Source organism: Columba livia, chromosome 18, assembly GCF_036013475.1.
Source record: "Columba livia isolate bColLiv1 breed racing homer chromosome 18, bColLiv1.pat.W.v2, whole genome shotgun sequence".
NCBI classification, from domain to species: Eukaryota; Metazoa; Chordata; class Aves; order Columbiformes; family Columbidae; genus Columba; species Columba livia.
Window position 1 is genome coordinate 6,381,067 of NC_088619.1, and position 27,281 is coordinate 6,408,347.

At 52.1% G+C, this 27,281-nt stretch overlaps 1 protein-coding gene across 2 annotated transcripts in view; it reads left to right on the forward strand.

The window, feature by feature from the left end:
- The first annotated feature begins 12,616 nt into the window (after positions 1–12,616).
- The window catches only part of MGAT5B (alpha-1,6-mannosylglycoprotein 6-beta-N-acetylglucosaminyltransferase B), a 58,584-nt gene continuing 43,919 nt past the window's right edge, over positions 12,617–27,281 (forward strand). For both annotated transcript variants that reach the window (XM_065034679.1, XM_005503142.3), the window contains exons 1-2: positions 12,617–12,831; positions 18,672–18,784. In XM_065034679.1, coding sequence (XP_064890751.1) covers positions 12,764–12,831; positions 18,672–18,784 — 181 coding nt within the window. In that variant the 5' untranslated portion in view covers positions 12,617–12,763. The remainder of the gene's footprint in view (positions 12,832–18,671; positions 18,785–27,281) is intronic.

Here is a 27,281-nt window from a genome sequence, read left to right on the forward strand (position 1 = left end):
TCCCACTGACCTGCCCTGCTTTGGGGATGTGTCACAGCTGGAGTCGCTCCTGTCCCCATGCTGCTGGCTGGTCCTGTGCTCAGTGCCTCTACAGAGCTCCTGACCTCCTTCCCAAAGCCCCTGCAGATGAGCAGGTGGGAATAGGCAGGTGCAGAGCCCTGGGGAGTGGAGGAAGCTCTTACAGCTGGTGATAAAGTCCTGATCCCGGCAGCATCTCTCCTCCCCATGGCATCGTTATCCCACCCACCACCTGGACCAGGGCTTGGGCAGGCTGGGTTTAGCTGAGCTGAGCACACCACACTTGTGTCGTCCCCTGCCAAGGCTGTTTGTAGCAGCACTTGCTAGCAGAGTTTCTTGCTCTGTTGGGCACATACAGCTGCTGACCTGCATTTGGCTTCCCCCTTATCTTGCAGAGAGACAACACCAGCCTCTGTAATTAATGATTCTCTCCTGTCAGGGTCTCGGGTGAAGCACCAGCACAGGAAATTGGCTGGGCTAAGTGGTGTCTGTGCTTGGAGCCTGGCTGTGAAGGCAGACCTCAGCCAGCCAAGATGAATTGTGGCTTGGCTGCTGAATTCATTTTTCATCCTCGGGTCTGACGGCAGACATGGGAACAGCTCCTGTGCCGTCTGAGCTGCGGACTCACCACAGCCCTCCTCTGCCCACGGCCTCATTTGCTGCCGATGTCCCATGTGCTCACAGAGATCAGACCAAGGCTTGTTGGTCTGTGTCCCTGGGGGTTACTTGTGCCTGGGTTTTGCAATGGCATTTGGGGACCAGACAGTCCAACACTTCTCCCTGGGGAGATAAGGGGTTAATTCTCAGAGAGCAAGAGGGTTGCTAAATGCAGCACAACTGATCTAACTTGAGGTTTGGTTAATCCCAACAGCTCACCCTGGATGTTGGGTTTGAGATGCTGTCAGCCTCCCAGGCACAGCAAGTGTGCACCATGGCCATCATTTCGGAGAAAAGCCTCTTTATTTACCTTGTAGAGAACCATAAGATCAAACATGCAGCGGGCTGTCTACTGTTTAAGGAAGATTCCTGTTCCTGTATCCCCATGGTCACTTATCACATCCTTTTCATACGAATCCTCTCTCCTGCCATTGGGGTGAACTGTGAAGCCCTCCTCTCAGGTGGCACCTTTTAAGGTGCTTACGTTTGCAATTGTTGACAATTAAGGATGTTTTGGAGACTATTGGATGACTGGGTAAGGACCACAGAGCTTCCCTTGCATTGATGAAACTCTGCCAGCCCACTGCGAGGGAAGGAGCAGATTTGCTGGAGTGCCTGAGGAAGAAGGATGCTGAGTGTGTTCAAACAGGGTGGGTTCATGCCTGTGCATGTGTGGGAGGGAAAAGCGCATTTTGTAGAAGTAGCTTTTCTTGGCATCGCACTTCATCTTGTTAATAAATCTCTTGTAACACCTCCCCGCAGAGCCCCTCAAGAAATCGCCTAGCCAGGAGAAAGTCGAGATCAAATATAAGCCTCCTAATCCGTTATCAGCAAATGAAATCAGACTCTCCATCTGCTATCAAAGGCCCCTGCAACCCAACAATGGGGAGCCAGCATCCGCCGCCTGCCCGCACAGATGCTCGGTCACCACCGCGCCGTCGCTGTCTCCCTCTTGAATTCAGCCTGGCGTCATCTCCGATTAGCGGGCTTGTGCTCAAAGCCTGTGGCTCCTCTTGGGAAGCGCCAGGTAGAGCTGATGTGCTGAACAAGCACACGCACCTCGGCTGAAAAACAAGCGCTGAGTGGTGTATAGAGCCATGTTCAATTTAGTGCTGTGTGGTCTAGGAAAGAAAAAAGAGCCCTCTCTTGGCCAGGATTGCTTGTGAGAGTGTCTGCAGAAGGAGGAGGTGTAGAGGAACTCTTATGATAGGTATTAGTTAATGACATGGCTGGGAGTGCCTGCTTTCCTTTCCCCCTGCCTCCATATCTGAGCTCAGACCCCTATGGAGGGGAGCAGGGGCAGCCCTGGGGTCTGTGGCTGCAGCATGTCACACCTCTGTAGATGCTCAGTGAGGGGACAGTCCTGTCTCAGATAGATTTATGGTGTTGTGGTTTAGCCCCAGCTGGCAACTAAGCACCACGCAGCCACTCGCTCACCACTCCCCCGCATTGGGATGAAGGAGAGAATAGGAAGAGTAAAAGTGAGGAAAACTTGTGAGCTGAGATAAAGACAGTTTAACAAGTAAAGCAAACCAAGAGATTAATTCCTTCTTTTCCATGGGCAGGTGGGTGTTCAACCATCCCAGGACAGCAGGGCTCCATCACTGGTAGTGATGACTTGGGAAGACAAATGCCATCACTCCAAATGTCCCCCCTGCTTCTTTCTTCTTCCCCCAAAATACATACTGAGCATTATGTCCTATGGTGTGGGACATTCCTTTGGTCAGTTGGGGTCACCTGTCCCAGCCATTTCCCCTCCCAGCTCTTGTGCACCCCCAACCCCATCGCTGCTGGGGTGAAGAGCAGAAAAGACCTTGGTGCTGTGTAAGCCCCGCTCGGCAGTAACAAGAACATCCCTGTGCTGTCAACACTGTTTCCAGCACAAATCCCAAACCTTGCCCCATACCAGCTACTATGAAGAAAATCAACTCTATCCCAGCCAAAACTAGTGGTCGAAGCTGAGGACCCTGTTTTGCAGGTAGGGCACAAAGATGCCACCTGACTTATCGATGGCACTTGAGCACAGAGCTGAGACGTGCAGGCAGGGCTGGGGTGGGCAGTGTTGCCTTTTCTACCAAACCGTCTCTCATGCCGCCTTCTCTTCAGGCTGATGATCACAGACTGGCTGAAGTTGGAAGGGAGGTCTGGATGTCACCCACAGCAGACACACTCTGTCCAGTTCATCTGTGAGGACAAAGACTCCACCACCTCTGTCGGGACTTAACTTGCTGCACAAAACGAGCAAAAGAAGAAAACCAACAGCAGGTAAAGAATGGTTTAATTTAGTAACTAATTTTCTATAAAGTAATTATTTCTTTAAAAACCTAGGATTTGCTAAAAGTATCACAATTACTTTTTTCATTATGGCTACAGAATGAAGCACTCATTTAATTAGTAAACACTTGGCATGCCTTTAAATAGGTTTTTAATTACATTAAAAGGACACTTTCAAGGTGTCTTTCATCTCTTTTAATAGACCTGGATATACATTTTATTCCCTCATAGTCAGATGCAGCTCTCTGGGTTTGATTGGCTGCTCTAGAGAGAAATTGGAGAAGCTGTTTCCCTAAAAATGAGTTTTGAAAAGGCTCATTTGTAGGTTCAGAGCTGAGATGTGCTCTCCCTGCCACCTTTCAAGGTCCCTTCAGTCCAAACTATTTTGTGATTCTATCAAGGGAAAGAAATAACAGCAGAAACCAGAGCATGGTTGGTGGGAGGCAGTGCTGGTGGCACCTCTTGGGGCTGAGTGACATGGGTGGCAATGGGGCTGGCTGGGGACATGTGCTGGTCCTTTCTGTCCCCTCCGAGCCATGTCAGCTGTGCTCCCTGTGCCTTTTACAACCTTAACAACTCCCTCTAATTTTTAATTCTCTGTGGGACAGGGCTACCCTGATACTGCTCCGTACCCTGTCAAGGGCAGCCAAGGTCCCTAAGGTGTCACCTGCACACCAGCTTCATCCCCACACCCGTCACTGAGAGAAAAGTGGAGCAAACGCTTGAGAATAACCGTGGTCATGGCTTTGCAAGCCTTCCATAAAATATGAATACGTGGTAATATTTGCATAAATTATTCAAGGTAATCAGCACGGGTGATATTTCTCTGGCAATTTCACTTGGGCTCCTGGAGCTTGATGGTCCCACCTGCTGGGCGTGTGGCAGCCAGGGAAGGTCCTGGGCATCCCAGGTCTCGCAGCTCCTCCTGTCACTCCTTACACTGCAAACTCCTCTCTCTCCTGTCTCCATGTGCTTTCCCTCAGCTCCCAGTGCTATTAACATCTCTAATTAGAGCTGCTTATTGATGTACTGCTGTTTATTTAAGTGCAGCTGATCAAGGCAAGAAGCCACCGAGGCTGAATGCGAATCGCAGCTCCCTGCCTTGCAGCAGCCTGCACTCCCGGCATGGTGCTTCAGGGCTGGGGAAACACTGAGAGAAGGAGCCAGAGAGTAAAGAAAAGGCAGAAGCGGTGTGTGCTGCCAGACACACCTTGTCCCTGTGTGACTCCAGGTTATGCCAGCATTTTCCTTGCTGGCAGCTGTCACACGAGGTGCTGTGCACGCAGTGTCCTGCGGGAGAGATGTCCCTGGTGTGTGTGCCTGTGAAAAGCGCAGCCCTGATGGGGTGTCAGAAAAAAACTCATGGTGGGGGCTGTGGGGAGGAGATGTTTTCTTCTTGGCAGTTACAGAAACACCCTCCCGTGGAGTCACTGTGGAGCTGAGCACCCAGAAAGCAGCCCCAGCACTGAGGGGTGGGTGGGTGGGTGGTGGATGAGTGGGTGAGTGGTGGATGGATGGATGGGTGGGTGCTCACTGCAGGAGAGCCAGGAGCACAGCACCCTGCGGGTATGTGCATGTGAGCAGGATCCAAACCCCCAAAAGCAGCTGGGCAGAGGGGTCTCCCCCCACACTTGTGATGCTGGGGGGACACAATCCTGCTCTTTCCTCCCAACACAGGTACCTGAGATTTTCTGGGTGTTTGCACTTCTGTAATGCCACCTCCAGATGAGAGCAATTAACCAGTGCTAAGGCCGTGCTTTGAGGATGCAGCCGGTATTGGTGTAACTGGTGTAGTGAGGGAGAAAGGGAGGATTAAATGCAGCATCATGAGAATGTGCATTTGGTCTCTGCCTCCTGCCAGCAGCTGGGCAGAAGTCTGTGCAATGAGCTGTGTGCACTGAGGCAGCGTTCCTGACCTCCTCTCCTTGCTTTGAACCCAGCATCTTCTCCTGGACCATGTCCGGTGACAGGAGAAGGTGACACTTGGCCACAGGGCCAAGCAACTGGGTGCTGCAGGAGGAGGGATGATGGCTGTCCCTAAAGCACGGCCACCCCCCAGCACCTCTGACTGATCCTGGGGACAAGGTGGAGAGAGCGATGGACTCCAGAAGCAGCGTTTTCCTTCCCCCTTGCTGTCAGGTTTTATTAATTCCTCAGGCGCTGAAGTCTCTATTAATAATGGCTCTAGGATCTGGTGGGTGAGCTGGGTAATGAGATTCTCTACCTGCCGTTCCTGTGCTGCTGTGATTGTGTTTGAAGGACAAAATTCTGTGTGGATTAGTTAAAATGAAAAACAAAAGTTAAAAAAAAAAAAAAAAAGGCTTTGTTTGAATTATTTACTAGTTTCCAGGAGACAAAGCAGTAATTGCAAGTGTCTTATTGCAGGTGTTTGGAGGGGGGATGCTCCCTCCTCCGAGCAAGGAGTCTGGTTATTTAGTGGTGTTGGAGCAGATTTATCAATCCTCAAGAACGCCAAGCACGGCTTCAATTGCTCCTCAATTTGCTGATTCTGATTTTCTCCTCTTGGTTTTGTAAATTCAGAAGAGACGGGTTTGAGACAGCTTTGATGTGGGTAAACATGCGAGCACACGCTCTGCCGGCAGCACGCTGTGCCCTCGCGGGTGAGTAAATCCGAGGGAAAACCCACAACCCCAGCATCACACCCTGAGGAATTGCCTGGTTTTGTTGGTTTTCCAGCCCTGCCATGGCCCCTCTGGGTCACTCAAATGCCACCACGTGTTCCTCATGGTGTCCCTTTCTGGACGCACATTGTGCCGGGGGATCCTGAGCCTGAAGCAGCGTTTTAGGGAATTGCTCTGTGCTTCTACTGCTTTTTTGCTTGACCATTCCTCGCCCCGATTGCCTTTGTCTGTCTCCTTTCAACCACGGTCCTCAGGAGCCACCTAATTGACTTCAAAGGGAACCAGGACTTGCTTGAAATTGAGTTTTACATTCCCTTCTGCCTCCATGACAGAGCGCCTGGTGACCCCAGCTCACCTTCAGTGTTCATCTGCAGGAGAAGAATGAAAGAAAGAATAGCAGATAAAAGAAAATAGCGAAAAAAATTCCATATGGTAACATATTATGTGATCAATGTTCCTTTGTATTCAAATTGTGAATCTGGCTGAGGAGGAACAAGTAGAGCTGCCTTATTGGAGATGAGAAGTTAATCTCTAAAGACAATAAAGATTTAGGACAGTGTAATTGCTTTAAGATTTGATACTTCAGGCTATTCAAACTTTCAATTTTTAACCCAACAACTTAAATCCTTGGCAATGGAGGTGATTCAAGATGAAGAGCGATGACTCCTTGGTGTCCTGGAGAGAACCTGCGGTGATAATGTGGACCCTTGAGATCGCTCACGGCTTGGTGGTGGCAGGGGACACATGGAGGGACACATGACAGCTGCATCCTGCCTGTCCCTGACTGTGTAAGCCCTGAGTAGAAGATCAAGATGACTAGGATGGGAAAGAGCATATGGACAGTGAAGGAAAATGCACAACCTGCATGGTAGGACAGGGTTTGTCCTGCCGTTTGGGTTCATGAGGGTGTTTTTGGCAGCCCCAGATGCTTTGCAGGGGTGAAATCACCCTGTTTTAAGCCCCAACTAAGGCAGACACATTCTTGTTGTGGATGCCAAGGCCTGGATCTTGCTCTGGGTGCTCTCCAGCCCCAAAGGGGGTTGGCAAAGCCCAGCACCCCTTTCCCTTCCCTGCTGGGAGCGGGGCAGGATTACATCCCCATCTTTTCTGCTGCTGTGATTTTATGGTGTTTATGTGGGAAGGGAGCACATTGGTGATGAGGTAGATCATTATGGGCTTGTATTATCAGCAGTAAAGCAAAGTCACTTTTAATTCTTAATTCCACCATTGTCTGACATATTTCTCTGTGAGTTTTCTATTCATCCCTGTTTTGTGGTGTTTTTTTCCCCTGGATCTCCACTAATAGAAATTGCTTTGTTGTTAAACTCAATTTCACTCTTGACTGGATTGAAATATGCTTATTTCCCTTCTAAAGTAATAATAATAATAAAAATCTGAAATTATTTTCACTGATGGCATATGAAAAGTGAACATTTTTCTTCATATAGCCTATCAGGTTTAAACGTCTGAGGGTTTCAGAGGTGTATTTTTTAATGGTCTAATTGCATGATCTCAGCTCATAGCTGGGGGCTTTCCAATGGTTGCTTTATGGATTTGAATAAGTCAAAACAATATATGATTTCCTAGGTGATTTTTGAAGTCTTTTGGCAGCAAAATGAGATTTCTCCCATCTTCTGCCTCCCAACATAGCAGCCTTCAGCATAACCAGGGCTGGGGGGCACCCAGAGAAATCGCTTTGAGCTGGGCAGAACTGCCGGCAGCTCTGTCCCCAAGGGTGACAGGAGTCCCCCGCCAGGGGAACTGCAGCCCTGTTAATGCACTGCAGCAATACAGATACATCCCGGTACTCTGCTGTACAGCGCACTCTCTCTCTCTCTCTCTTTAATTTTTAATTGCTGCTCTTGTTTCCTCTGAGCATCTCCCCTTGCAGCAGGGCAGTCAGGAAAGCTTTCTGACCCATAAAGCTGGTTCAGGCTTTCCTTTTACCTTTTGCATTTTCTTCTTGGTGAAGCCAAGGTCATTGCTGGGTTTAATCAACACAGTAAGAAAAGTGCGCTCATTTCTCTCTCTGAGAAAGGGAAATTCAGCTTCCCTTCTGCTCTCAAAACAATCCTATTGGGAGCTGAGGAGTGATCCTTACCTCTGTTATTTCTTCTACTTGAAATGAATTAGCAGTTAATGGAAGTGAAGGATTCCCTGTGCTGACAGCCTTGCAGGGGCAGGAGCTTCCCAAAGTCCCCAGGTGAGGCTGCGCTGACACTGCCCTGTGTGGTCAGTCAGTCTCTTCTCCTAAGTAGCAAGTGATAGGATGAGAGGAAATGGCTTCAAGTTGCACGAGGGTAGGTTCAGATTGTATATAGGGAAAAATTTATTCACAGAAAGGGCTGTTGGGCATTGGAGCAGGCTGCCGAGGGCAGTGGTAGAGTCACCATCCCTGGAGGGGTTGAACAGATGCATAGATGAGGTTCTTAAGGACATGGAGTAGTGACCGGTCTGGGGTAATGGTTGGACTTGATCTATGATTGTCTTATGCCTGTCCTGGCTGTGCACCTCCAGCAGGTACCCAAGCACCAGAACTGTGTATCCCGTGCAGCACCGTGGGCTGCAGCACCCTGTGGGGATTGCAGCTGCATCCCAGTGAGGGTCGCGATGTTCCTCCTGCTCCCCAAGCACGGAGTGATCCACGGAGTGATCTGGTGAGCTGGGAAAGCTCAACCTGACTGCTGAGGGCTCCAACCAACCTCTAAACATGACCAATCTCTGCCTGGGGATGCTGCTGGCTCTAACCTTTAATAGAATCACAGAATATTTTAGGCTGAAGGGACCTTCCAAGCTCACCCAGTCAGATTACTCAGAGCCCCATCCAGCCTGGCCTGGAATGTCTCCAGGATGGTTCATCCACCACCTCTCTGGCCAACCTGGGCCAGGCTCTCACCACCCTCAGTGTAAAAAATTTCCTCCTCATGTCTAGTCTTTAAGCTGTGCAGAAGTGCTGTGCATCACTGCTGGGCTTCCAGCTCCTGTCCTGGGGAAGGAGGGAGCAGAGAATGGTGCCTGCCTGGGGTTACGTTGCACCCACTGAGACCTCAGCCATCCAGAGGGCTGCAGGGACCCATGTAGTGGATAAAACACCCCACAGGTAGTGTCAGGTGCCCTCTTGCAGCTGCATTTTAGCTGAGCAGTGCTTGGGGTTTTCAAACTTGGAAGGGAAATGGCAATCAAGCCAGTGGATGAGTCTTCAACACCCGTGGCTTCAGCGCTCTGGCAGCAGCAGGGGCATCTATGCTGCTCACTGCTGGAGATATCCCACCAGCCGCGGTCCACCCCAGTTTCTCTTCATCCCCTTCAGCAGTCTTGGGGACCCATGTGGTTCCTGGGCTCCCCGTGGGATGGGATGCAAAGGTGGCTTTAGGACACTGCCACCCCCTCCCTGCTCCTTTCCTGGTGCTCTCTTCAAACACCAACATGTGAGCAAATTTAGGGCTGGTTTTGCTGCCCTAGAGAATGAGCAGGAAGGCTGGATGTGTTGCAGGGGTGGAGCAGGGCTGTCTGTAGGGGCACAGCAGCCCTTTGGCAGGCAGCTCCATGCCAGCGGGGTGGCTGGTGGTGCTCGCCGACACCAGAGATTGGTACCAGGCTTGGAGCCTTTCCGCCTTGTTGCTACAGAGATGGACAGAGGCGTGAATGGAGTAATTGAGGCTGAGCCAGTGATGGAGCTAAGTTGTTTTATATCAATAAAGAGCGCCTTGTACCCAGCAATGTCGCTTGAGGGGGATGGAGAAGTTACTGTGACTAAGTGAGCTTATGCCCAAAGCATTTGGGCATTGCAGCTCCTGCAATCAAATTATATTTCTTCTCTCAAGGGCGAAATTGTGCACGGGGAGAGCTTGAGAAAGTAGCTTGTCGTAGCGCATTACAGCTCAGTGGTTTGCTGTGATTCTACTCCTCTGTGATCATTATTTTTCCATGAAGACCCAGTAGCTTGAGGCTCAAGAAGAAGCTCCAAGAGGAAACATGGGCAGAGTCTGAGCCCCAGGTTTTGCAAAGATTTGAAGAAAGGTCCTGGGCTGGAGCAGGGACTCTGTGGAGGGTCCTGGGGTGCCTTTAGAGCCCTGGCAGCACTCAGGCATTGCTCACCAAAGGCAATTGCTGGGTTAGGGAGCTCTGGGACTTGTGCTAATATAGTTACTTAAGCTCAGCTGAAAATTCCTGAGATCTGTTGCCAGTCCAGCAGCACAGGGTGAGTCCCAGCTGCTGGAGGATGCTCTGGTGTTGGAGCTGGGACCACAGCTCTGCCCCAGGTCACAGGTAGGGTGGTGGAGGTGGCATCTGGAGCCCATACTGGAGATGCTCCATGTCTATCTCTGGCTGGGCAGGGGCTCTAACTGGTGGAAAACTGGTTTCTTTTGTACCAGCTGTCTGCTAAACAGGTTCTTTCCATTCTCTGCTGCTGCCTGATTTGTAATAATAAGAAATATACGTGTGTGTATGTGTTACTTCAGCACATGATTTTTGGGGCCATTGCTTCTAAGCTGCTGAAGAAGATAATTCACCACTTTGTTACCATCCTTGGATTTTAGATTTACCCCTCTAAACAGACAGTGAGATGGCAGTTAATTAAGTTTTTTGTTTCAAGCAGCAGCACAAGGAAGGAACCTTCTGCTGCAGAGCTTCTCCTTGGGGACAAGGGCCCCATGGGACCAGTGAATGTCACATTTTCATCCATGGGTGATGGATGCTGCATGGGATGGTGCTGGCAGGAGTTGGGAGCAGCAGAGGTGTCCCCATCTCTGGACAATCACTCTCCCACGTGGACTTGGGACAAGGCTGGATGTTCTGCAGGGAGAGGCAGGAGACCTGCAGCAAGGGGAGCAGCCAGCTCTGGTGGCTTCATCCTGTCCCTGCACATCGGGGTTCCCCGGTAATCATGTTTATGAGGTTTTGCACATTGCTAATGGGGCTGTTACAACTTCACTAATGCCTGTGTGCTGCTGTGCAGGCTAATGGACAGTTGCCGACTAATGTGCTGGCTGGAGCCAAAATAAAAGCTTGTTGTATAGGGATTGCCAAGAGCAGAATTCTGCTTTATTTTATAATTTTATTTTATTTTTTGCTGGCTGGCGCCAGAATGACAGGGACTGAGGCACCCTGGCATTGGGGGTCTGTCCAGCCATGAGGGTCTGCATGGCCATGTCCATAAGGTCCCCATGGGATGGGCTTTGGGGTGAGATGTCCTTGCTGAGATGTTGGGCTGCTTGTATTGAAGAGTAAGGGGAACAAAGGGTTTGAATTTGGCTTGACAGCGCTGACTGCTGCTTCAGGGCCATCCTTGCTGCAAACTCTCAGCATGTCTGTGTGCCCATCTGCCTCAGCCCTGTGTTATCCTGCTCAGACCTGGTATGATAATGACTCTTTCCCTGTCCCCTGCCCACGAAAACTGTGGATAAACACAAAAATCCTGTTGTATTTATGAAACTCGCAAGGATGTGGTTTTTCTTCTCACTTCTCCTTGGCAAAAAAGTGCTGTTTCATGGGGAGAAAGTGCTGTTTGTGGAAAATTTCCAGCTGTCTTTCATCTCTGAGTTTGCCTGTGGCGGATGCTGTTGCAGCATATGCTACCTGGAGCTCTGCTGACTGCAGCCACTCCTGGGTTACACCAGGGAGAAGGGAGCAGAGTGAGTGCCTGGGATCCCTATGGAAATCAAAGTTATGGTATCACAACAGTCCTAGTACGGCATCTCTTCTTCTTCTTCACCCTAATGGGAAAACATCAGGATTCTGCACAAGTGAAGGACCCCAAAACTAGTTTGTAAAAGGGGGTGGTTGGCTGCGTGGTGCTGGGAGGTAGATGCTGGCAGTAGACAGTTGAGCCACATCAGGTTGTTGGGGTTGAAGGGATGTTTGTCACCCAGGGAAGCAAGCAGGTTGGAGAAGGTTTGGGAAGGGCCATGGGAGAAGAGTGTCCCACCATGGGAAAGGCAAAGGGGCAGCTTTCCCTCAATGTCATCTTTTGCTTTATGGGCCCATGGTGGTATGAAGTGCAGAGGGGGACGGCTAGCCATGGGGACAGCATGACATGAGGGGGCCCCATTTGTACCACAATCCCCATGGGCAGCAGCCTGGTCCTGTCCTGGGGCCTGGCCATACGTGCACACCAAGGAAAATGCTCTCCTTCCAGCTCCTGTTGGTTTGGTGCTCACCATGCAGGGTGATGTGTCCCCTCCCTCACAGCTGGTGAGGCAGCTGGGCACCCTGGAGACAGGGGATGGAAATGGGGTGTCCCCAGGCTCTATGCACATCCAGTTCCTTGAAGTCCAAAGCTCCTGGAGGCCTTTTGTGCCTGTCACCTTTCACGTGTGAGCCGGGAACACCTCTGCTGAGCTCAGCAGCTGCTTCTCCTGCCTCGGCTCTCATAGCCACTACTTTGTCTTCCCAAGGACGCCTCCCTGCCCCATCCTGCCCCCCTACCCCCATACCACCCTGGTCCTTTTGGCAACACCGGGCGTGCCTGGGGACACTGGAAGCCACATTGTGGGCTGTGACTGTGATCCCCCAGAAATAAAACTGCGTGATGGGGAAGCAAAGCCTCAGGCTGGTGCTGCCAGAGCTTGACTCCAGACCTCTGCTGTTCCCCAGAAGTGCAGCTCACCTTGCTTCTTGCAGACCCCCAAAGTAAACAGCCCCCAGCGGGGGCTGCACAGTGGTGATCCTGGTTTAACCTCCCCAATTTTCACAAGGGCCACCCCCGGCTCCCAAAGTCACCACGCTGGATGGATGCGGCCTCGAAACGGCCATTCTCCCCCCAATAATATCTCTTCCCCATCATCCCGAGGGAAGCACAGCACCCCCAGCTCCGGGGAATAACCCCCGGGCGCCCCCCAATGCCGCTAGATGGCGCGCAGTGCCCGGCGCAGCCTGCGCGGGGCGGAGTTTCCTGCGCGGGGCTGCGCGGAGCAGCGCGGAGCGGGGCAGGGAGGGGAGGGCGCTGCGCCCGCACGGGCTGCGCGGAGCGGAGCGGCCCCGGCGATGGGCTCGGCCGGCAGCGGGTAGGGCTGAGGGCGGGCGGGGAGGAGGCTGCTCCGCGCCCGCTCCGCGCCCCGCCATGCGCCTCCGCGGAGCCCCGCGCTCCGCCCGCTGAGCCCCGCTCGCTGCCTCGGTGGGTGGGTGGGGGGTGCGGGGGACGCCTCCTCCCCCCCGCTCAACTTTGAACGATGATCACAGTCAACGCGGATGGGAAGATAATGGTCAGAAGATGCCTCGTCACCTTGAGACCCTTTAGGTAAAGTTGTTTTCCTTGTCCGGGCTCCCCCCGCCTTGCTCGGCCCCCGCGGTTCTCGGAGCACGTTTTGCGGGGTGGGGTGGGCTGTGGATCGCTGTGCGGGGGCGGATTGAGCCCATTTTAGGATGTCAGGGATCCAGGTGAGTTTGCCCGCAGGTTTTGCACGCTGGTCCTGCAGCACTCGCTGGCTGGTGGCTCCCAATTCACTCGTCATGCCGGTATCTTTTGGGGCTTAATTATAGGGCTGTTTGTCTTTTTTAATACGTTTCTCAGAAAAGTGGGTATTGGTTCCTCTGGTTTAAATCTGCTCATACTGATGGGGATTTTGAAACCCGCCCTGAACCGGCAGCAGGGCTGGGGTTGATATCCAAGCCTGAAATTCTCCGGCTCCTGCATGCCTGTGCCCACCTCTGGCTTTCTTCCCCTTGGTGTAACTCCCCATTTTTGCCTCCATGCGTTTGCTTTTCCCCTCCAGTCCTTGCTCTTCAGTTTCCTTATTTCAACAGATATGTGCTTTGGTTGCTCCCAGGCTTCAGACGTATGGGAGATACCAGTAATTCCTTGGTTTTAATATGGGAAAAGGGACCAGAAACATTCAGAAAGGGAAAAGGCAGGTGGATGAAGCACAGGGTGGGGTGAGCCAAACCCAGTGGTTCCCAGTGCTCTCTGCTGTATTTGGGGGCTGGGGATCACTTGGGATCACTGAAGGGATCTACTTGCTGCCTTTTGGCTTAGCCCTGGAGGAGGGGGCTGTGCCTGCACTGCTTGCTCATGCTCAGGTTTGGGGATGTTGTCTGGCTCTCCCCTGGAGTTGCCTGTTTCTGCGATTCCTGCTGCTGGATCCCGCGGCAGTCCCCAGGGTCTGGGGGACAGGACCAGGGTGATGTCGGGAAGCAGTGGCGGAGCAGGGACATGAAAGGTCCCCATGGTTCAGGCTTGTGCCTTGTGTGGGGCGGGGAATGACTGTGAGAGAGGTGGGAAGGAGCTACACACCTCAGGGGTATGCTCTTTGCCTGGCTGTTTGCTTTCTTAAGTAGGTTTGAAGTCCATAGCGAGGAATTGACTGTCTTGAGCATGGCTGTCCCTGGGCATCACTCCTGGGGTGTGGGGAGCCCATCTTCAGTGGTGACCTGGGGTCAGGCTGGGAGAGCACAGGCAATGAGCTGCAGGGTGGTCACAACGTCCCTTTAGAGATGGGGGTCTGTGTGCACGAGATGTTTGTGATGGTAGGAGAGCACCAGGCTGGAGGGTCCCTGGTGTCTGGAGCAGAGCCCCTGCACAGCCCTGTCTGCATGCCTTGGGCTGGCGTCTGCTCTCAAACCAGTGCAGACCAGTAAGGGCACCCCTGGAACCAGTAGGGTTACCCTATTGTTAACCAGTCAGGCTTTCCTTGTGTAAGAGGAGAATTCTATTCCAACATCCTCTCCTAGCTGCCCTGTGGTGTCCAGCTCTTCATCTCCTCCACATCAGTGTCATGCTGAACCTGACCCTTCCACATCACGGTCCTGTGTCACCTTGCTCCCAGCCCAGCGTGGGCAAGTAAGTGTTGGCACTGCCCCACTCCAGCCATAACCCAGTGCAAATCAGCACTGCTCCCCTAAAATCAGCACCCCATCTTCTCAGCTGATGTAAATCAGGGACTACCTGTGGGCGCAGAAGATAGTGGCAGTCAGGATGGGTCCAGGATTTAAAATCGGCTGCTTGTTGCTGGCAGGGCAGAGCCTTGCTTCTCTATGGAAGCCCACGGTGCAACCTGCTGCCTGGTGTAGACTCCTGGCAGCGGTGCCATCAGCAAACAGTGAGGAGGAGAGCTGGCCCTTTGCACCAAAACATTTCATTAATCACCCTCCAGACATGCTTAGCAAAGCCCTGAGCTGTAAAAGTGCCTGCAGCAAATAGGAAGGGGAGAGAGAGCAAATCAGTGTAGGAACAGTTTGTAGAAATGCCCAAGGATGGCTCTGATTTGATCTCAGCAGCCAAGGGTGTTTCATTTGTGACAGTGCCAGGTTTGGGCAAGAATTCACCGTAGAGCCCTGGTCCAACTCACCCAGCTCTTGGTTTTGCTGAGCATTGGGAGTTCAGCAATTTTGCCAGCTGGAAACGAAAGCCAGGCTTTCTATGTGCCTGTAACATGGGCTGGTAAGAGAATTCACTGTAGTCCGCTTCGTGGAGGAAGATTCTTGTGGCTGAGCATCATTTCAACAGCACTGTGACAGTGTCGGGCTCTGAGCAAAACAAGGTTTGCGGAAGAGGGAGCATTTTTTATTAGCCTGGTTGCTGCTGTTTGAAATTGTGGTTCAGCTTTTAGGCTCAAGAGACTTGGGTGTTGAAAAGTTGTCCAATAAAAGATATTACCTTTCTTTGTATCTCTTGGGTTCCCTGTGCACCTGCATACTATTCTCCCTGTAGGTCCCAGCTGGGTGATGCAGCACCGTGGGCAGACAGTCCCAGTGTCACAGCCCCATCCTGCTGGGTGCTGTTGCTTTTCCTCCCCACATCGCCTCCCAGCTCATCGCTCAGACCCTCCTGCCCGCATCCAGCTTTCAGTTCCATGAGCCAAAGTCTGAAATGACTGGGGCATCACTTCCAATTTTCACTAAAGACTTGGAGAATTTGGCTTCCTTCTCTTTTGGGCACTGAGCCAGGATGCAGAATTGTGAACATTTCAGTTTGGGGAGGATGTGGAGAGGGACTTGGCGCCAGAACCATGCCTGGGCGATGAATTAAACGTGACGTGTGATGACAGACAAAGCCAGTGTCCACAGGAGCTGTTACTTGATTGTTGGAGCTCTGTGATCTTCAGTGAGCAAGACTTGATTTTGGGGCCAGGTGTACCAGTGCATTTGGTGGGCAGTTTGGAAGATCTGGACCTTGATAGATACATTTTACCTACTTCATGGTATTTTCTGCATAAGGAGTTTCAGCTTAGTTAAGGCTGGGCTGAGCATTTTTATTCAGCTGGAGAAGATGGGCACAAAGTAGGAGATGGGGTCCTCAGGCTGAGCGTCCATCCCTGCAGCCCCCCTGCTCCCTGGAGCATGGCTGCTGGGCTGGATCCGCTTCTCTCCTAAGCATGTTCATCCTGGTTAGGCTTTATCAATTTTTTGGGGGGGTGTCAGGAGGGGAGGGAAGCATCCTGCATCTTCTCTGCTTTCTCTGTAATAGTCAAAATCAAAAGATTTTGTCTCCTAATGACGTGCTAGAGCACAGATTGCCTTTGAATCTTTTCCTTTCCTCTCTCCTTTCCTTTCCTCCCTCCTTTCCTTTCCTTCTTCTTGGTGTTTCACTCCTTGCCAGAGTATAATTATGAACATTAAAATGCATAAAGGTCTTGCAAGATGATGAAGATATTGTCAACAGGAGGGGTGAGAATGAAGAGTGGGATCAGCTCTGGTTATTCAATCAGGTGATGCTTTATTAAAATGCCCCTTGGGGAAGGGGGCAGCTGGCAGCAGGATGGGACCTTTGGGTGGGTTTTGTACCATCATGTGCTCCCAGAGAGAACCCTCGGTTGTGGGCTTGGCTTTGACCTCTTCTTCCTCCTCCAGCTTGTGCCTTCTCCACTCTGCTATTGGTCTTTCCTACCAGGGAGAGACTTTCTATAGCTTGTTTAAACTGCTTTCCACCCCCCAGGGCAGGCTCTTTCAGAAATAAAAGCAACTTGAGCTGCTTTGCCCCTGCAGAGGGATGTTGGACAGTTTTACTGAGCTGTGCCTGGCTGTGGGTCAGGGAGCATTTGCGTGGGGCTGAGTGTGTTGCTTGCAGAGCTCGTTAATGCTAACGAGCCCAAGGTGTTGCTTTTTCTCTTGATTAGGTGGGAGGTGAGAAGGGCATTGGGAGCTGCAGGGTACTGCTTGTCCAGAGCCCATGGCCAGGTGACCTTGCTCTGCTGGGACCCGGCTGGGGACAGATGGATGGATGAACAGACAGACAGGGGTGAGATACCCATTTGGGGTGGGCAGGGCTGATCCTCCTTTGCTCTTGAGCTGCCTCATGCTGAGAGCAAGGCTGCCCTGGGTCTGGGCTCTGTGTGGCTTGGCTGGGCGAGAGCAGTATCGGAGCTGGTGAGATGGAGGTGGGAGCCCGTGGGGTCCTGAGAAGACATTGTGTCTTGCCCAGGAGCATCTGCAGGAGAAGCTCCTCCAGCAGATCTCTCTGGGGAAGCCCAGTCTTCGCTCGATGCTGTACTTCAGCTCTCCACATCTCCTGTAGCTAACGAGTGCTTTGAAGCAAGTTACTTTACTTGCCAGCCCTTTCCAGCAGCAGATAATTGCAATGCTGGCGTGTTCTAGCCCAGACCTAATGACTGGCTCCTAATCCTCTGCCTTTTAACAACACGATAATGATTAGAGGGAGGCTGTGGTGTTCCCATTCCTTTGCAAGCCTTTCTCTGCAAAAGCCTGGTTTCCGTGTTGTGTGGCTGCGCTGTGTTTCTGTGAGCAGCTTCTGTGATAACGTTGTGAACTTGCAAAGTTGAGTCACTGATTCCTGCTTCCCTTCTGCCCAGGGGTGCTGAGAGGCAGAAATGCCAGCGGGCACCCCTGAGGGCTTGCTCAGCTCCCTGTCCCACATAGGATCTATCTATTTGAAGACAAAGCCATTGTTTCCCAAGGCTGGCTGTGAGTTGTCTTTTCTCCTTTTCCTCCTTGAAATTTTCCTTGGGTTTGGCCAGCTGAGATCTTGGGTACGGCTGTGGCTTTGGGAGCTGTCATACGCGGTGCCTGGCAGCGGCTCTGTCTGTGTGTCTGCTGGAGGATGCTCCAGCTCCACGAGGACCTGGACGCAGTGGCAGCATCCCTGAGAATGTGAAGTGGCCAGGTCATTGTGCTCCTTGGTGCACAACCCTCGTGCTTGCACAGAGCTCCTCCTCCAGCCTTTTCACACCCAAAAAGTTACTGGCCTGGATTTGGTATGAATAGGGGCAGGGCTGAGAGCTCCTGCCTGTCTGGCAGCTGGAGGTGACCACGAGCTTGGCCGGGAGTGACATGTGGATCAGTGTCCTGCGTGGCACGTGCCTGTGGGACACACTTTCTTGCCATCCCGGTCTGCGCTCTGGATGAACAAAGCAGTGATGGGACAGATCCAGGTCACCGCATGTGCCACCAGCGCTGGTCCCTCCTCATCCTGATGAGCACAGGGCTGCCCATGCAGGCGATGCCAGACACCATGGTAAATACCGGTGGCCTAGTTACAGGGGAACAAAAGACCTTTTTTTGAGTGAAGAAAAAAAAAAAAGAAGAAAAGGTTTTATTTTTTTAGATCCTTTGAGTGGAGGGGAAGTTACAAGGTCTTTCTTTTCTCTGGACTCTCCCAGGAGGAATACGGGAATTATTCATTGTTGTGGTTTCTGCGGTGTGCTGGGGCTGTTGGCTCTTGGGCTGGATCTCACGGAGCATCGAGGGCAGCTGAGGTCCGGTTCAGCTTTCCCCGCTAAGGTCTGAGTCTTCTGCTCCCTCTCCAAGCCTGGCCATTGGAGCAGGCTGAAGGGATTTCGGAGGGTGTTCTCTGGCAAAACCCGCCTGCTTGGTGCCAGGGTTTGGGCAGAAGCATCTCAGGGCTTTTCATGAAGTGTGCATGTGTCTGGCCATGGTAGGGGTGAGGTCCTTGTGTGCTCTGGTGGGGCTGGGGCCACAGGGGTGCACCTTGCCGGGACTGGGTGGGGGAAGCCACTGGGATGGAGACGGGGATTGTCCCAGCTGCCTCTTCCAGACACCCCCAAAAATGTGGCTCATGCTGCTGTGCAGAGGGGTCACCTGGGGGGACAAAGGGTGGTGGGGTTGTCTGAGGAGGGAGCTGGTTTCTCATCGCACATTGCTGCAGCTTTGCTTTCCCTCCTGCAGGATATTTGTGCTGGGCATTGGATTTTTCACCCTGTGCTTCCTGATGACGTCGCTGGGAGGGCAGTTCTCAGCCAAGCGCCTGGGGGATTCACCCTTCACCATCCGCACTGAAGGTAAGAGCGGCACCGTGCTGGTCCTGCCCCATGTGATGCTTGATGACACCTGTGCATGTGGTACAGCTGAGCTGACAAGCACCAGGGATGCAGGGAGGATGGTGCTCAGATGCCTCCATCCCCAAGGCTCCCTCCTGACTCATCTCAGTGATGTCAGGATGGCTCAGGATCCTGTTGGCCATTCTCATCTTCTAGAAGAAAGTCCTTGAGGTGCTGGAGCGAGTTGAGAGAAGGGAACAGAGCTGGTGAGGGTCTGGAGCACAAGTGTGATGGGAGCGGCTGAGGGACCTGGAGGTTCAGCTGGAGAACAGGAGCTGAGGGGAGACCTTCTGATCTCTGAACTGCCTGAAAGGAGCTTGGAGCCAGGGGGGGTCGGGCTCTGCTCCCCAGGAACAAGCGCCAGGAGCAGAGGAAACGGCCTCAAGTTGTGCCAGGCGAGGTTGAGGTTGGATCTGGGGAACAATTTCTTCCCCAAAGGGCTGTGGGGCATTGGAACAGGCTGCCCAGGGCAGTGCTGGAGTCACCATCCCTGGAGGGCTGTAAAAGAAAGTTACTTTCCTCCAGAAGGAGAAGACTAAAGTGCTGGTTTCCAGAAGTCAGATGGTGCTCATAAACTGCTTAGTTGACTTTTGGAGAGATGAATGTGCAGCCCGCGGCAGCTGGCTTTGCTGTCTCCCCTGTGGATGGAGCACGTGTCACCTGTCATTTCTGCCCCCATGCTCCCCTAATTGTTCCCATCACCAACTCCATTAAGCCCCTTCTCCAAGGGACTGGGCTTTGCCTGGCTGACCTCGGGCAGAGCAGGTTGCAGGATTGGTGCCTTTTGGTATTTTTTGCATGTTTTACCATGGTCAGGGTACCTGTCCCTGCAAGGAGGATGGGTGCTGTGTTAATGTCCCTGTCCCCATGCCAAGCTCAGCTCCCAGGAGGGCTGGTTATAGGGGATTTTTTTCCCTCTTGGTATGAGAAGCGACACACGAGGCGGGTGGGCAGAAACCCCTGGACCACCAGCTTCACCAGGATACGCTGGGGCCGTTTTTTTTTCTCTCTGGGTGTCCTGAGCAGCTCAGCACTGAACCTCGAATATTCCAGTCCAAGGGGAAGCTTATGAAACCATCCCAGACTTGCCCAGAGCTTTCTTGGCTTCTGAACTGTGTGAGCAGCCAATCGAAACCAAAATGAAGATAGACGTAAGGCAGGAGCATGAAGAGGAGAAATGGATAATGTCACAGTCCAAAAGTTAATCCCATTTTTAATTTTACTTTTAATTTTACTTTTATATGAGAATCCCTTTCTTGAAGGCTCTCTCCAAAAGCCAAGTTTCTCAGTATGTGCCAGAAATCATTCCTCTGGTGGATTCTCTGCTCGGTGATTCGATGCAGCACAGGCTTTGCGTCTTAACAATAAATAAAAAACCTTCTGAAATGCAAGTTATTTTATACTAATCCGCTGCTGTCAAGTAAACACAGACGAAGTTTCCTTTGTTTTGAAATGGCTATGGAGAGAATTTGTTCTACAAACAAAGCTAGAGAAAAAAAGAGAAAAGACAAGTCTATACATTTTAAATGTGGGAGATGCTTTGGGAAGGGCTCTAGACTCAAGAGATTTGAGGCTTCTGTGCCCTCTTCTCCTTTTTAGAATTTAAAATATGTGTTTGTTTTTTTTTTAAATTGTTAAATTTATTTTTAAATTTATTTTAAAATTTGGTTATTTTCTATCCTCCCCTCCCCCCATCTTTCAGTTTTGTTTTACTGCTGGAGTGAAGCTGTCTTGGGGCAGGGGGCTGATCCCAAAAAAGCACCCAAATCTCTAATTGTGCTCTCAGTGTGGCCAGGCAGGTTCGCCAGCGCCCTGTGCCCGCTCTGATATCAGCGCTGATGAACATCCCGCTGGTGGAGCTTGCTGCTGCAGAGGATTAGCGGAGGAAAATAGGTTATTAAGTGTTAAAACGTGATTAGATGTAGCTGGAATGTTGCCTGCAATTGCTGTAGCTAGTTTAAAAAATGGAAAGGCTTCTGATTTCTCCTGCTGCTGGTTCCTGTACGGGAGGGTGAGGTGCTGGAGGGATTTGCTGCAGCCCCAGGGGACGTGCAGGACGGGTCCTGGTGTCCTGATGTGGCTGGAGCTGAGCTCTGCCCTCGCTGTGGGCTGCTGATTCCTGCAAGAGAGCTCTGATTTAATTTCACCTGACCTTGGTGGCACTTCGATACAAGCGCTTTGAGCGGTTCATCGGGATAACTCAGTGCTTGGGGTCTGTGTGCTGCAACAGTGGTTCCCCTGCTGAGGTCCTTGAATCTTGGTGCCTTTGGGAAGTGGTGGTTGGCTGAGCCCTGGAGTTGTGTGTTTACTCTTCCTGTAACTGTCTTTTTCAACCTGTTTTCAAGTGTTTCCTGTCTGGATTGGTGCTTTGCTTGAGAGCTCGACAACTGCCTTTTTCCACCCTGAAATGAGCTCCCAGCAGCATCTCCAGCTGGTTTCCTGTTGGTGACCACAAACGGGTGCTGCATGGTATTTCCTGAACCCCCGTGGGGACAGGTGACAAAGAAAGGACAGGGATGAGGTGAGAGCTGATTTTACAACACAAAAAGGAAAAAACAAGTTAGCAGGGGTGAAGCACATCTCTGCAAGGCTGTTGCACCTTGCCCTGGGATGCTGAGATGTGTTTTGGAGTCTGTGAAACACTGGCTCAGGTTGTCCAGAGAGGTGGTGGATGAACCATCCCTGGAGACATCCCAGGCCAGGCTGGACGGGGCTCTGAGCAACCTGAGCTGGTGAAGATGTCCCTGCTCATGGCAGGGGGGGCACTGGGGGAGCTGGGAACATCCCTTCAACCCAAACTATTTTATGATCTTGTCCTGTGTGCAGGCTGTGGGTGAAGCTGCTTTCTTGAGGCATCAGAATGGCTCTGGCTTGTTGTGTTGGGATACAGGATTCTCAGGAGAGGTCCAGCAGACAACAGCCAGGGCATGTTGCAGTGGAAACGGTGCTTAACATCACCCAAACCCAGCCCTCCTGTGTTCCAGCTGCTGGAGCTCTCTGCCTCTCCCACGGCTGTTGCTTGCTCCAGTTCCTGGAGTCTCATCTGCTTAAAGCAATTTCTTCCATCACTGAACATAGAAGAGGAGGAAGAGGGAGGTTGTTTCGAGCTGTGCAGCACAGCTGAATACTTTGGTCTTTGTGGCTTCTGCTTCTCTCCAGAGGAGGGGTGTTGGTGGAGGGGGCAGAGGAGCGGGAATTGTGATGCAAAAGATAATGTTGAAGGTTGCTCGGGGTTTTGTAGGGCATCTTCACTGTTCCAGAGTCATAACACTGAAGTGATGAGATCTCATGTAAGTTCAGTCCCTTGAATGGCTCCCTGAGGAGCAGAGCAAAGAGGCCAAATAGAAACATGAGAACGTACATGATCTCCTCGGGGGGGTTCTTTGCTCCTGCTCCTCTCTCTGCTGGTTTTCCTTCTGCTCCAGCAGCATCCCAGCTGGGTTAGCATGGCCAGGTACCATCAATTTGTTCTCCTGGAAGATGCAGAAAGGTCAAGCTCTGATTTGCTAACAATCACAGTGGGTTTGAATAACTGTCATCCATCCTCACAGTCAGCTGTGCTGGAAGAGGAGGAGGAGGATGTGCATGATCCTGACCCACTGTGCGCTCTCTGCATGTGACTGATGGCGAGGGAGGACAGCAGAGGAGGGGACAGCTCAGTTCAGCTCTGCATGCGATGTCCTGGCTGCTGCAAGATGCTGCTCAGCCCCAAGGAGCTTTAAGGCAAAACACAGATGTGTCCATCCTCACATCCCCATCTCCCTTGAGAAAGGTGATTTCTGGACTCATTTGCAAACTTGGGTCACTGCCACTTGTGACAGATCCCAGTCTGCTCCTCAGTTATTTCTTCTGGGCAGAGACATGAGCTTGAGTTGGGCAAAATACCCAAAAGTTGTTTTGTGGCTTTGACAGCCCTTTGTCTTACCTGACCTCACTGGAGAGAGCACCCGGGAGTGAGAGCTGGTGCTGCCGCCTCCTTGAGATGTCATGCACAGATGTGCCGTGCCAGAGACGCTCATGTTCCCTTTGCTTTCAAAAAGTCATGCAAGTTAAGTTATAAATTTATCTTGCTGCCTTTAATGCACAGTGAAGGCGACAGGAAAACGAGTTGCAAAGTTTTGTGTAACCAAGTGATGGCGACGGGGGGTGACACGGGCAGAGTGAGGGAGGGAGCCGGGCAGACTCTGCTGTGCAAACTCAGCACTAATTATTTGCAGTTTCTTCCCCAGTGACTTATAACCCTCTCCCGGGCTGCTTGTGTTATGTTTTGATGTTGAGCAGCTCTGGATAACTGTCTGCAGCAGTTTGTAAGCAGCTTGTCAGGATGCACTGCCGGAGCGTGTCGTGTCTCACCAGCTGGGATGCTCGTACGGGTGGATGGAGGGATGAGGCTGTGCTCACGATCCAAATCCAGAATTTGCTCATGCAAAACCCTCTGCAAAGGCAGCAGGGGGTTCCCCTCTCCGGAACCCCTCTTCCTGCAGTGCCTGTGGGACCATTGGCTGGAGCATCTCCCCAGGTCCTCATGGAGAGACTGTGGGTAAGCGGGTGCAGGTCACCTCCCTGGCACAGCTGGGACACACAGATCCTGCATGTCCCCAATGCTTAATTTTCCTGCTGCTGCATCCAGACATGTGTTTGAGTCTCCTGGAGCCTGTGGTCAATCATAGAATCATTTTGGTTGGAAGAGACCCTCAAGATCATCCAGTACAACCATTCCCCCACCCATGGCACTGCCCCATATACCTGAGAACCTCATCTCCGTGTCTGTTCAACCCCTCCAGGGATGGTGACTCCACCACTGCCCTGGGCAGCCTGTTCCAATGCCCGACAGCCCTTTCAGTGAAAATTTTTTTCCTCATATCCAGTCTAATCCAGGTGAGAGCCGTGGGGAGCAGTGTGCTGTGCCCCTCCTCCGTGCCCGGGGCTCATTTCCAGCCTCACTGTGTCTGTCCCATCCCAAGCAGCCTCAGGGGCCAGAGCTGATCCTGCCAGAAGTTGCCTGGTTGGTGCCAAACAGAGCTGGTTGGTTCTGAGAGCACATCTGTGGTGAGGAGTTGTGCTGGGGGAGATGGACTTTGGTGTTTTCCTCACCCAGAAAAAAGGCTGGAGTGGTGGAGCTGGTTCTTTGAAATGGATAATGACTTATTCTGCTCTTCTTGTTGAATATAGGGAGGGTTTTCTGCTTATGGGTTGAAGCGGTGCGCTGTGCTGAGGAGTGGCTGTTGGTGGTGATGGTGGGTGCTGCTGGCAGTGACTGTGGGTGCCAGCTGCCCCCCAGCACCCCGTGCAGCACCCCGGGGTGCGACAGGCTGGTGCTGGGTTTGCACCCCCATAGGAAACACAGGGGTGGCCTTAATCTGCGTTTTTTTGGAGCAGACCATTGCTTTGCCCAGGGAGGAGAACGTAGGGTTGATAAAAAGCACATGTCCTCTCCTGCACCGCCTTCTCCTGGTGTCCCTGTGGGCCACCGTGTTTTGGTCCTGGGGTGCTGCATCCCCTGTTGTGAACCTGCCCTGTGCTCCTGTCTCCAACCCGGGCTTGGAGAGGGAGCTTAAATTGGAACTGTAGAACTTTACTGCTCTTATCCAGTTGTGGTTGCAGACAGGGAAAGGAGTGCTGTGAAAATAAATAAATTAAAAGCGTCTGTGGGGGTTCTGCATGGTACCAGGGGTTACTGCCCACTTCTGCAGGGAGACACTGGAGGAATAAAATGCGCATTGGTGCTTTGCAGGGCACAAAGGGATAAGAAGAAGCACAAGGACCGCTGAAGTAGCGGTTCAGGCTTAATCCACCCTGGGAGCGTGTCTGTTACTGAGGAAGTGGCCATTTGATACAATTGCTGCTCAGAACTGAATGCCTGCAGGCTTAAAAATTAAAAAAATGAATGCCACTCAACTTATTGGAAGATGGAGATGTGAACTGGTGAGTCTGGAGCTGGCGGGGCAGAGGTGGAGGTCTGTGTGCAGGGATGTGCGCTGGCCCCAGTGCTGTTATCTCCATCAGCAGCAACTCCCAGGGAATGATTAAATCAATTAATTGATTTTCTATAGCTCATAAGGAAGTCAAACGGCGTTTCCATCAACGTGTGATGAGCAAACACCCCGCCACGGCCAGGAGGGATGTTAATGGCTCTTTATGCTTTTATTACCTCGTTTCACTCCTAAATCAAAATTCATCCTGAGCCCGGGAGGCAGCAGGTACTTCAGAAAATAAAACTAGCACAGTGGGAACCATAGCGGCCTCTGTAAAAGCTGTTTTTTTCCCACTGATTTATTTGTTGCTCTGGCCTAAACAAGAGACCAGGGCTCAGTTCAGCTCAGGCAAAGATTAGCTGAAGCTTATCCCGTGGCTCTGCCAATGCCCCCGGCTCCCGTGAGCTCCGCTTTGGGCTGCTGCCCTGCTCTGCTGCTGCTGGAAGGGTCTGGCTGCTCCTTTTGGCTGCAGCTGATGGATTTGCAGGAAGGGGATGATTTATTCACCCCTGGAAACCGAGTGGCAGGATGCCCAGTGCTCTTTGGCCAGTATTTTTGGCTGAAGGAAAAAATGGTAATAATTTTAGAAATGTTAAATGAGTGAGTTCTGCTGTTTCTGAAACATAATGTTTTGGGGCAGCTGTAAATAAGGCTGTGGGCTTGAGCGCTGGGCATGTGGAGCCAGAGCAGCGATGCTGGTGATGAGCCACCCGAACATGTCCCTGGCTGATCTAGGGGCGAGCAAATGCCGGGTCGGATCCTCCCTCTGCCCGAGGGGTTTGGGCTGATTTCTTGCAAGCCTGGGGCTATGGGCTCTTGATAATACGATTTTCCCTGGGTCATCAATGAGGACTGTTAGGAGAACTAGTTGAGTTAAATGCTGATGCCCTTAGAGATATGCTGTCTTGTAAAGACCAAGAACCAGGAGGTGGGTTGGTGATGGGGGGATCCCTGGTGGAGGGCTCTGTGGGGCTGCTCTGGGGCTGCCCCTGTGCCATGGGGCCGGTGTGTGCTGGGGATCCTGGTTGCAAAAGCAGGGTCCAGCTTTGCCCTGGCAGCATCCAGCCCGGTGTCGGGTCCAGCTGTGACCCAGGAACCCTGCTGTCCTCTGGGCTTTGCTACCGGCAACTGCCCTTGAGCGAGCCCTGCGCTGGAGCCCTGGTGTTTTAGGAAGCAATTTGAGATCGATGTTAATCTTGTAGTTTGAAAGCCTTGCCTGCAGTGTGAGGTGTTTGGAGCACTGCAGAACAGCTTAAAATGCAATTTAAAATAGTGCTGGCTGGCAAGAGAGGAGCAACTATAAATACCCTGCTGGTACTTTAAAAAAAGAAAAAAGTGGAAGGGGGAAAAAGATGGGGTTAAAAAAATAAAATTAAATAAATAAAAGCTGAAGTGCAGCTTGTGCTGAGGTTGTGCATCTTAGTCCCTCTTCCCCAGCTACCTGCCTTCCCCCAGCCCGTCTCCCCCAGCTGAGCTCAATTTGTCTGGAGAGTGATGGCTTGTGGTGGGACTTGTGGGACTGTCCGCATGTCACAGGAGGAACATCAAGTCTCTGGTGTGTGTTTTGGGGGGGCAAGGAGTAATAAAAGTTGGGGGGAACAGCCCTGCTCTGTCTTGCGGTAATGAAATGTTCCCATCTGTGAATGTGTCTATTTGTATTGCTCAGCTCCCTGCCTTTTCTTATTTATATGGAAATAGGGATGAACATGTGTTGGGGTGGAGGTGGAGAGCTGCAGTCTGCTCCGTCAGGCATTTCCTTCTGGGTGGGGAGCCAGGGGAAGCTGGGTGGGGTGGAGAAAGTGGCAGGAGCCCTTCTGTAGTCTCAGGTTGGGAGCAAGACCCCCGACTCAGTGGGATTGGTACGGGGACACCGGGCTGGTCCCTCTGCCTGTGCTCCGTGCAGCACCAGACTGGAGGAGGACTGGTGGGACCTTGGGTGGAGGCTGAGGTTTGCTCAGGACCTTGCTGTGGCTTCTCTCTAGCCATCCTCCTCCATGAAACCTGGTGCAGCATCACCCTTCTGGGAGCATCACCTGCCTGTGGGGTATCACCTCTCAGGTAGCATCACCTGCCTGTGGGGCATCCCTCTCCTGGGGAAGGACCTCCAGCGTGCGGGAGAGCAGAGATGCAGACCCATCGCTCAGGAGCCATTGGCAGCCCAGCAGAGCGGAGCCCAAGGATGTGGCTTTGCCGTGGCTGTCCAGGAGTGGGGTGGGCAGAGCGGTGCCTGGCCGTAGGGGTGGCACGGTGCTTGTGGGAGCGATTTGCAGGGTTGAATGGGGTTGCTTCCCATCTGCTAGCACTGTTTCGGGCAACATGCATATGGCACAGCCAGTTCTTGCTTTCAGCTGGGCAACTTCTGCAGCACATTGGTCTCCCTGCTGTGTTAGCTCACCCCAGGCACCACGGGCATGTGGGGGGCTGTAGGAAAGCCAGGGGGTCTCTCAAGCCTGTGGCAGGGTTGTGATTGCTGCTATCACACG